Source organism: Chroicocephalus ridibundus, chromosome 21, assembly GCF_963924245.1.
Source record: "Chroicocephalus ridibundus chromosome 21, bChrRid1.1, whole genome shotgun sequence".
Classification (NCBI taxonomy): domain Eukaryota; kingdom Metazoa; phylum Chordata; class Aves; order Charadriiformes; family Laridae; genus Chroicocephalus; species Chroicocephalus ridibundus.
Genome location: NC_086304.1, coordinates 2,955,144 through 2,965,354, shown reverse-complemented (window position 1 = coordinate 2,965,354; position 10,211 = coordinate 2,955,144). Strand labels below are relative to the sequence as shown.

The 10,211-nt window shown below is 70.2% G+C and overlaps 1 protein-coding gene across 1 annotated transcript; it reads right to left on the bottom strand.

Moving 5' to 3' along the window:
• Positions 1 to 3,918: 3,918 nt before the first annotated feature.
• ADAMTS4 (ADAM metallopeptidase with thrombospondin type 1 motif 4) lies at positions 3,919 to 9,000 on the bottom strand. Its single transcript, XM_063357047.1, has 9 exons — positions 8,567 to 9,000; positions 6,618 to 6,941; positions 6,224 to 6,356; positions 5,945 to 6,115; positions 5,552 to 5,838; positions 5,266 to 5,452; positions 4,965 to 5,140; positions 4,700 to 4,875; positions 3,919 to 4,591 (listed from the first exon to the last, which is right to left on the bottom strand). The coding sequence occupies exons 1-9, from the start codon at positions 8,702 to 8,704 to the stop codon at positions 4,183 to 4,185; spliced, it is 2,001 nt and encodes a 666-aa protein (XP_063213117.1). The 5' UTR covers positions 8,705 to 9,000; the 3' UTR covers positions 3,919 to 4,182.
• Between the last annotated feature and the right edge of the window lie 1,211 nt (positions 9,001 to 10,211).

The window sequence follows — 10,211 nt, the reverse complement described above, 5'->3', positions numbered from 1 at the left end:
TGGAGCACCTCTCCCGCGGGGACAGAGTTGGGGTTGTTCAGTCTGGAGAAAAGAAGGCTCCGAGGAGACCTTACAGTGGCCTACCAGGATCTGAAGGGGGCCTACAAGAAAGCTGGGGAGGGACTTTTTAGGATGTCGGGTCATGGTAGGACTAGAGGGAATGGGTTAACACTAGAGCTGGGTCGATTCTGGACGTTAGGAAGAAGTTCTTCACCGTGAGGGTGGGGAGACACTGGCCCAGGTTGCCCAGAGAGGGGGTGGAAGCCCCATCCCTGGAAGTTTTTAAGGCCAGGCTGGACGGGGCTCTGAGCAACCTGATCTAGCGGGAGGTGTCCCTGCCCACGGCAGGGGGGTTGGAACCAGATGGTCTTTAAGGTCCCTTCCAACCCTAACGATTCCGTGATCCTATATTCATTAGGATGACCGACCAGCCTTTTCGCACGCGCGTATGGAATTTTGCCGCGTCGGCAAAACACTTCCGCGCCAGCGTGAGCGTCCCGGTGGTCGTTTGGGTGAGGAGACCCTTCCTCACCTTTATCCTTTTAAGGTATCGAGTCGTCTCAGGACAGTATGAGTTTGAGGTGAGCTTGGCAACTCCTTGAAGATAACGAGGATGTTCTTTGAAGCAGCCGTAACTCCCCTAATTGGTGTAGGAGTACGTACTTGACGTACAGAAGAACCTTGAAGTGATTAACTACTTCTGGTTGTCTCCTCGTTATCGCTATCTGTACCATCAGCTCAGTGGCTGACTATTTTTACACCGCGAGAAAGTCAATAATTAGCTGTTTTCTCACACAGTGAGAAGGTTAGTAAGAAACAACTATTTTAGAAGGAAAGCAGAGGCCTGTCTTTGGTGACAAAGGTTGCGCCCGTCACCCCTCGTCCTGTCGCCGGGCACCGCTGAGAAAAACCCGGCCCCATCCTCCTGCCACCCCCCCTTGAAGTATTTATAAGCGTTGATAAGATCCCCCCTCGGTCGCCTTTTTTCCAGCCTAAAAAGCCCCAAATCCCTCAGCCTTTCTTCATCGGAGAGGTGTCCCCGTCCCCTCACCATCTCCTCACCCCCTGGTTCTCCCCAGGGGGTGACAACAGGCCTGGTCCTGTCCCCTCAGGGTCTCTGGGGTGCTGGGCCAGTGGGTCCCCCATCCCCGTGGGGTTCCTGAGGCACTGGGTTGGGGGTTCCCCGGCCCCACGGGCTCCCGGGGTGCTATGGCTGGTGGGTCCCCCATCCCCATGGGGTCCCCAAGCACCGGGTCAGTGGGTCCCCCATCCCCGTAGGGTCCCCAAGCACCGGGTCGGTGGGTCTCGTGTCCCCTCAGGGTCTCTGGGGTGCTGGGCCAGTGGGTCCACCGTCCCCATGGGATCTCCAGGCACCGGGTCTCTGGGTCCCCCATCCCCGTGGCATCCCCAAGCACTGGGTTGGTGGGTCCCCCATCCCCATGGGGTCCCCGGGCACCGGGTCAGTGGGTCTCCTGTCCCCTCAGGGTCTCTGGGGTGCTGGGCCAGTGGGTCCCCCATCCCCGTGGGGTTCCTGAGGCACTGGGTTGGGTGTTCCCCGGCCCCACGGGCTGACGGGGTGCTATGGCTGGTGGGTCCCCCAACCCCATGGGGTCCCCAAGCACCGGGTCAGTGGGTCCCCCATCCCCGTGGGGTCCCCGGGCACCGGGTCTCTGGGTCCCCATCCCCATGGCATCCCCAAACACTGGGTCTCTGGGTCCCCCGTCCCCATGGGGTCCCCAAGCACCGGGTCGGTGGGTCTCGTGTCCCCTCAGGGTCTCTGGGGTGCTGGGCCAGTGGGTCCCCCATCCCCGTGGGGTCTCCAGGCACCGGGTCTCTGGGTCCCCCATCCCCGTGGCATCCCCAAGCACCGGGTTGGTGGGTCCCCCATCCCCGTGGGGCCCCCGGGCACCGGGTCTCTGGGTCCCCATCCCCATGGGGTCCCCGGGCACCGGGTCAGTGGGTCTCCTGTCCCCTCAGGGTCTCTGGGGTGCTGGACCAGTGGGTCCCCCATCCTCGTGGGGTCTCCAGGCACCAGGTCTCTGGGTCCCCCGTCCCCGTGGCATCCCCAGGACACTGGGTTGGGTGTTCCCCGGCCCCACGGGCTGCCGGGGTGCTATGGCTGGTGGGTCCCCCAACCCCATGGGGTCCCCAAGCACCGGGTCAGTGGGTCCCCCATCCCCATGGCATCCCCAAACACCGGGTCTCTGGGTCCCCGTCCCCATGGGGTCCCCAAGCACCAGGTCTCTGTGTCTCCATCCCCGTGGGGTCCCAGGGCACCGGGTCAGTGGGTCTCCTGTCCCCTCAGGGTCTCTGGGGTGCTGGGCCAGTGGGTCCCCCATCCCTGTGGGGTCTCCAGGCACTGGGGGCCCTGTGGGGCAGCCCCGCTCCCGGGTCTGCTGGCCCCTCTGCGGGCAGGAGCTGAGCCACGGGGTGGGCGCGGGGCTGGGGGGACACGGGGGGTGCCCAGCCCCATGGCAGCCGGCAGGTTTGGGCGGTGGGATATGGGTCCGGGAGTGCTCGCTCCCCGCCAGGGCTGGCCAGTCTCTACGCCGTGGGGCTGGTGGTGGCCGCTTGGCTGGCACCGGCGGGCAGGAGCCCGGCAGGGATGGCGGCGGCAGGAGATGTCGCCAACAGCCCCGTCCAGACGTGAGCGCGGGCAGCGCGGGGGGGCACGTCTCCCTCCTCCGCGGAGGAGCTCGCGTCGGGAGGGGCGGCGGCACCGTGGTGGGACCCCCACATTGGCACCGGCCCCCGGCACCGCTCTGACCTGCAGGTGCCCTCCCGGGGCTCGCTGCGTCATCCTGCCGCTGCAGTCCCTCCTCTTCGGGGCCTTCCTCACCATCGTGTTTTACGACCAGTTTGGTGGGGTGGAGGCGGTGGTGGCCGTGGGGGGGGCACGGGCATGACGTGGGGCTGGTGGGGGGCACCGGGGGCAAGTGGGGGTGGCTGCGTGTCGGCGGTGACGTCCCCGTCGCCCCCGGGTCGGGTCGATCGTCAGGGATGAGACGCCCCCGGCTGAAGGAGAGGAACCGGGAGGGGCTGTGCCCCCCGAAACCCAAACCGGTGCTGCTGCGGGAGGGGTCCGGGCAAGGTGCGTGGGGCCGGGGGGGGGGGGCTGCGGGGACGGTGAGGGGGATCCTGGGGGGCTCACGCCTCTCCCCTTCCCCCCAGACGGGCTTCGTGCTCTGCTGGCCCTTCCCCTGGAGCTGCCACCCCTCAACCCCTCCGCCCCCCGGCCCCCGCGTACGGCCCCCCCCTGCCCAGCCGCTGCGTCTGAGCTCCCGGAGGATGCTGGAAACGCCTCGACAGCAGCTTTGCGCCGGGATGCGGAGCCGCCATGGAGCGTCACCACCTCCGAACCCAGCACCGGGAGCCCTCTGACACCACCCCCACCACAACGCCCCTCCCGGGGGTGGGGGAATCTGCCACCCCCAAAGCTGGGGCAGCACCCAGCCGACGCAGTGCTGAGGTCCCTGGGGCTCCCCGGCAGAGCGGGCACCCAGCCCCGCCATCCCTGGGGTGCAGGGCTCCATGGAGGGGTGTGTATGGGGGGGATTTTCTGCCCCGTGACATCTTTGGGGGGGGGGGGGGGGGGCTGGCAGCGTGGCTGGGCCCTGTGTGCCCTGCAGAGAGGGGGACAGACCCACGGCCGCCCCGAGGGGCTGCGCGCGGTCGCTCGGGAGGAGGCGCCCAATAAAGTCCCGTTCCGGGCAAAGCTGGCGGTGCCCTGTTTTTGGGGGGGGGACACACGGGGTTGGGGGGGTGCTGCTGGCACCTTGGGTGGGGGGGAAAAGACGCTGGGGAATGACAGTGGGAGCGGAGAGGGAGGGTTAACGCGGCCCCGGCTGCGCCCGAGGGCCGCGGCCGTGCCTGGCACCGCCGTGCCCATCACCACGCGTCACGCCAGCCGGCTCCATAAATAGCTTTAAATAACAGCACTGCAATAAATTACAGCTGGGGGGGGTGCGCTGGGAGAGGGGGGGTGTGGGAGGTGCTGCAGCCGGCGCTGGGGGGGCCCGGGATCCTGCCCGAGGGACCCCCCCCCCAGCTCTGCCCGCCGAGGGGCTGAGGTAGATGCGGTTACCTGCACCGGGGGACGCTGCCCCTGCTCCCGGCGGGCGATAAATAACCGAATAAATAGGCGCAGCGGCGCCGAGCCGCGTCCCGGCCGCGCTCCCGCCGCTACTTGTCGCGCCGGCGGTTCCTGAGGATCTCCAGGATCTCGGCTTTTTGCTTCTCCCAGGCCGTCGTCGGCCGCCTCCGCGCCCGGGGCATGAAAAAGCTGTATTTCAAACGCGGCGGGCGCCGCTCGTCCACCACCAGCGCCTGCAGCACCAGGGGCTCCCGCAGCGGCCCCCGGCCGGCCAGCGTCTCGGTGGCCGCCGTTGCCCCGCTGTAGCGCAGGGTCGCGCCGCCGGCCAGCACCACGTCGGTGGGGGAGGGCACCAGGACGAAGCCACCGTTGAGCAGGGAACCGCCCGATGGCCGCCGCAGCGCCAGGAAAACGTCCTCGCCGCCGGCCGCCGACATCTGCCGGACCAGGAGGTGCGTGGCCCCCGCCGGGATGGTCACCACGTCGTTGTAGCCGTAGCTGCGGGGCGGAGGGGGTTGGAAGAAGGCGGGGGGGGGGGTTGGTGGCAGCCTGGGGGTGACGTGCGTGTCCCCAGCCCGCCACCGCCGTCACCCTTGGGGTGCTCACCGGGGTTTGGTGAAGGAGCCGTAGACTTTGGTGCAGCCGGAGCCGTCGCCGCCGCACGTCATGCACTTATCGAACTTCTTCTTGGAGCCGATGACGCGGTCGCAGCCGGCGGGGACGCAGCGGCCCTGCACGCACACCCCGCTGCTCTCGGGGGAGCAGGGCGTCCCGTCGGCCACCTGCGGCGCGGCACGGCCTCAGCGCCCACCGGCGGCACCCGGGGGTGCCCGGCGGGCAGGGTTGACGGCGGGGGGGGGGGGACACTCACCCTCGGCTGCAGCACGTGGTAGTAGCCCAGGGTCTGGGACTGGCAAGTCAGCTTGCACTGGTCGCGCTCGGGGACGCCGCTGTAGCGTGGCACCCAGTCTTGGGGGGCCGGGAGCCCCTTGACGAGGTCGGGGCGATGGTTGTAGGCGGCACATTGCTCCTCCCGGAAGGCGAGCGCTGCCGGTGAGGTGGTGGGGTACGGTCAGCAGCCGGTGGCAGCCTGCGGCCACCCCCCCGCCCCGCCCCCCGGGGACCGGTGCCATCCCCGCACACCCCCCCTGCCCCGCGCCGGTGCCACTCACGGGTGCTCCCGGGACACTCCTCCACGTTGCAGGACTGGAAGCGGGTGCGTTTGCCCTGGCAGTAGCGGCCGCCGTGGCGCGGCGCCGGCGCGGCGCAGTCGCGGTGGGAGAGTTGGACGCCGCCGCCGCAGGTCCGCGAGCAGCCGCCCCACGGCCCCCACGGCCCCCAGTTGCCGTCCACAGGTGTCTGCAGCCGGGCAAACCAAACCCGGGGGGGGGGGGGGGCGGTCAAACCGGTGCCGGCGACTGGACACCGGCCCCGCTGCCCCCCGACGCCGGGACTTACGGTGAGTTCCTGCACGCGACCGGTGCTGACGCAGAGCCCGTCCATGCAGGCCCTGCCGGGCGCGCACGGCGTGCCGTCGGCCCAGGGGAAATGCTTCGTCTGACAGACGGGGCGGCCGCCGACGTGGCCGGTGCACCAGAGCGCGGCGCAGGGCGGCTGCAGGTCGCCGCAGTGCCGCGAGTCGGGCCCGAAGGCGAGCTGGCATTGCCGCAGCACCGGGTAGACGCTGCCCGGCAGCTCCGAGGGCAACCGCAGCCACTCCGGAGGCTGGTCCAGGAGGCAGTGACCTGCGGGGACACGGCACCGCTGCACCGGGGGTCCCCGAGGGCAGCGGGATGGGACGTGGCTACACCAGGACACCCCCCCACCCCGGCCTCCAGTGCCGGGACGTACCGTGGCCATTGTCCAAGAAGTCGGTGATGAAGCGGGTGCTGCACGGGGACCACATCTCGCCGGGCTCCAGGGAGGAGAGGACGGGAGCCATGACGCGGCGGGTGGCTCCGGAGCGGCTGTTCAGCTCCCGGCAGGGCTGGGAGTTGTCGTGCAGCATGTTGAAGACGTGGCCTGTGGCCGGGGGACGACGGAGTCAGCCCCTGGCGGGGAGGGGGTCACGGGTGGCAGAGGGTTCCCCCCCCCGCCCCGCCACCCTCCCCACCGGCCTCTGCCGCTCACCCAGCTCGTGGGCGGCCGTGAAAGCCGACTGCAGCCCGTCGTCCTCCACGATGGCGCAGCTCCGCTCGGGGTCGCAGACGGTGCCCACGTCGGCCATGCCCAGCGTGTCGCAGGTGGCCGCCCCGCACAGGTCCTGGGGGCAGGCAGAGTGTGGGGAGGTGTGTGTGTGGGGGGGTGGGAAAATCGGGGCACCCCCAAACCCAGCCAGCACCCAAACTGCCCGGGAGGGGCCCTGGGGACCCCGCTGGCCCCCCAAACCCATGGACACCCCAGGGGCTTGGCCAGCACCCAAACACCTTGGGGGGGACACCCAGGGACGTCGCCAGCCCCCAGCCACCCTGCAGAACCCCGAAGAGCCCCGCGCCTCCCCCCAGCCGTCACGCCCCCCCCTCACCTGCCGGGTGAAGAAGATGGCGGTGTCGAAGTGGAGGGGACTGTCCTCGTCGGGGACGTTGAGCCCTTTTTGCCACTGGCAGAAGTCGCGGAGCATCTGGGCGGCGTTGGAGGTGACGGGGGGCCCGGGGGTGTCCTGGCCCAGCACCACCAGCCGCGTCACCCGCAGCTCCACCGGGTTGCCCAGGCTGCCGTGGCGGAAGGAGCGGGCGGCCGTCGCCAGCACCGTCAGCAGGTACCGCCGCAGCCCCGCGCCGTGGAACCGGGCCATCGACTCGTCCGCCACCACCAGCGTCTCCACATACCGCGGCACCGAGACGAAGCGCTGCCGGGAAGCGGGGAGCTGGGGCAGGGGACCGGTGCCCCCCCTCCCCCCAGCACTGGTGACACCGTGCCAGTGTCCCCCATCACCGTACGTGTCCCCCATCACCGTACATGTCCCTGTCGGTGCCCTCCAGTACCGTGCTGTGCCCGGTGCGCCCCATCGCCTCCAGCCCCACACCAGTGTCCCCCCTCCCTCCTCGGGGGGTCCCGGCCCTGCTCCGGGAGGTGGAGGGGAAGCTCGGCCCGGTCCGCTGTGTCCCCCCCGATCCCGGTCCATCCTGGTCGGGTGTGTCCCGCCTCATCCCGCCCCATCCCGCCCCATCCCTCCTCATCCCGGTCCACCGTGTCCCGCCCCATCCCGCCCCATCCCGGTCGGGTGTGTCCCGCCTCATCCCGCCCCATCCCGCCCCATCCCAGCCCATCCCGGTCCGATCCATCCCTCCTCATCCCGGTCCACCGTGTCCCGCCCCATCCCAGCCCATCCCGGTCCGATCCATCCCTCCTCATCCCAGTCCGCTGTGTCCCGCCTCATCCCGGCCCATCCCGCTCCATCCCCGTCCACTGTGTCCCGCCCCATCCCGCCCCATCCCGGTCCGCTGTGTCCCGCCTCATCCCAGCCCATCCCGGTCCGCTGTGTCCCGCCTCATCCCAGCCCAGACCAGCCCATCCCGATCCGATCCATCCCGCCCCATCCCCGTCCGCTGTGTCCCGCCCCATCCCAGCCCATCCCGGTCCGCTGTGTCCCGCCTCATCCCGGTCCATCCCGCCCCATCCCGGTCCGCTGTGTCCCGCCTCATCCCGGCCCATCCCGCTCTATCCCCGTCCACTGTGTCCCGCCCCATCCCGGTCCGCTGTGTCCCGCCTCATCCCAGCCCATCCCAGCCCATCCTGGTCCGCTGTGTCCCGCCTCATCCCGGTCCATCCCGCCCCATCCCGGTCCGCTGTGTCCCGCCCCATCCCAGCCCATCCCAGCCCATCCCGGTCCGCTGTGTCCCGCCCCATCCCAGCCCATCCCAGCCCATCCCGGTCCGGTGTGTCCCGCCTCATCCCAGCCCATCCCAGCCCATCCCGATCCGATCCATCCCGCCCCATCCCCGTCCGCTGTGTCCCGCCCCATCCCAGCCCATCCCGGTCCGCTGTGTCCTGCCTCGTCCCGCTTCATCCCAGCCCATCCCGCTCCGATCCATCCCGCCCCATCCCGGTCCGCTGTGTCCTGCCTCATCCCGGTCCATCCCAGCCCATCCCGGTCCGTCCCGGTCCGGTCCATCCCGCCCCATCCCACCCATCCCGGTCCGCTGTGTCCCGCCTCATCCCGGTCCATCCCGCCCCATCCCTGTCCGGTGTGTCCCGTCTCCTCCCGGTCCATCCCGTTCTGTCCCGGTCTGGTGCGTCTCACCCCATCCCGCCCCATCCCAGCCCATCCCAGTCCGGCGTGTCCCGCCTCATCACGGTCCATCCCAGCCCATCCCGGTCCGTCCCGGTCCGGTCCATCCCGCCCCATCCCACCCATCCCTGTCCGGTGTGTCCCGGTCCATCCCGGTCCGGTGTGTCCAGCCCCATCCCGTCCCATCCCGGTCCGGTCCATCCCGCTCCATCCCGCTCCGCTGCATCCCAGCCCGGCCGTACCTTGGCTCTCCTCGGGGCCGGCCCCACGCGGGCCCGTGTCCCGGTTCCCTCCGGTGCCGTGACGGGACACGCGGGGCCGGGGGCAGCGGCGACAGAGGCGACAGAGGCGACCAGGAGCGCCAGGAGCGCGCGGCGCATGGCCCGGGCACCGCGACAACACGGCGACACCGCGACAGCGGGAGGTGACAGCGGGTCCCGCCGCTCTGTCCCTTTTAACGGGCGGCCCCGGGGGGGGCGGAGCGGAGCGGAGCGGGGCAGCCCCGGCCCCCCCCGCGGCGTTCCGGGAAGGCTGAACCGGTCCCCAGGGAGCGGGGCCGGGCCGGGCTGGGGGATCCCCCTCGCCGGGACCCCCCCGCGCCGGGATTGCCCTCACCGGCACCCCTCCTCCCTGTCCCCTCCACCCTCCTCATCCTCCTCCTCCCTCCCTGTCCCCTCCACCCTCCTCATCCTCTTCATCCCTCCTGGTCACCTCCATCCTCCTCATCCTCTTCATCCCTCCTGGTCCTCTCCATCCTCCTCATCCTCTTCATCTCTCCCTGTCCCTTCCACCCTCCTCATCCTCCTCCTCCCTCCCTGTCCCCTCCACCCTCCTCATCCTCCTCCTCCCTCCCTGTCCCCTCCACCCTCCTCATCCTCTTCATCCCTCCCGGTCCTCTCCATCCTCCTCATCCTCTTCATCTCTCCCTGTCCCCTCCACCCTCCTCATCCTCTTCATCCCTCCCGGTCCTCTCCATCCTCCTCATCCTCTTCATCTCTCCCTGTCCCTTCCGCCTTCCTCATGCTCTTCCTCCCTCACCATCCCCTCCAGCCTCCCCATCCTCTCCATCCCTCCCCGTCCCCTCCATCCCGGCCCGTCCGGTGGCAGCCCCTCCGTCCCCTCCCCATGTCCGCCCTTCCCAGCAGGGCCACCCGCTGTCTCACACCCGAGTCACCTCCTGGCCCCCGGCCGGGCCAGGCAGGACACAGGGCCACATCCTGCTTCCTCCCTTCTTGGAAAGAGGGGGCTGGGCCCGGATGCCCTTCCTGCCCAGCACCCCCAGTACCCCCAGTGCCACCAGTACCCCCATCCGGGGGTGCCCTGCGTGGTCCTGGGTGCTGCCGTGCCCCGGTGCCGGTGCCATCCCCGCTGTCCCCGGGACAACAACAGGGTGACGCGGCTCCATACAAAGGGAGCCGGCGGCACCCGGCGCCGCTGCACAAAGGGCCTCTGTGCCGGTGCCGCGCCGGTGCCCGGCTGCACCCATGGGACCCCGCCGGCACCACAGCCCGGCCTGCCGGGGCTGGCACCCGCCCGGCGCCCACCGGCGCCCGGGAGCGGCGTCGCCAGCGAGTGCGGAGCTCACCGGGAGCCACCCCGGCACCTGCTGCGGCGGCACATGCAGCATCCGCCGGAGCTGGCATCCCATGGGCCGTGGCATCCGCCGGCTCCAGCATCCGGCACAGCTGGCATCCCTGGGACCTGACATCTGCTCTGGCCGACATCCGCCACATCCAGCATCCGCCATGTGCAGCTTCCGCCAGCTCCGGCATCCGCCAGCTCCGGCATTCCCAGCTCCAGTATCCCCAGCTCCGGCATTCCTAGTTCCACTATCCCCAGCTCCAGCATCCGCCAGCTCCAGCATTCCCACCTCCATCATCCCCAGCT

Bases quoted from the DNA above. Each gene is read 5' to 3' on its own strand.
- ADAMTS4 (XM_063357047.1), bottom strand. From the start codon at position 8,704: ATGCGCCGCGCGCTCCTGGCGCTCCTGGTCGCCTCTGTCGCCTCTGTC. The intron at 6,942-8,566 runs GTACGGCCGGGC...GCTTCCCGGCAG, and splicing joins CGGCCCCGAGGAGAGCCAAG to CGCTTCGTCTCGGTGCCGCG. The intron at 4,876-4,964 runs GTGAGTGTCCCC...GCCGCGCCGCAG, and splicing joins ACCACGTGCTGCAGCCGAGG to GTGGCCGACGGGACGCCCTG.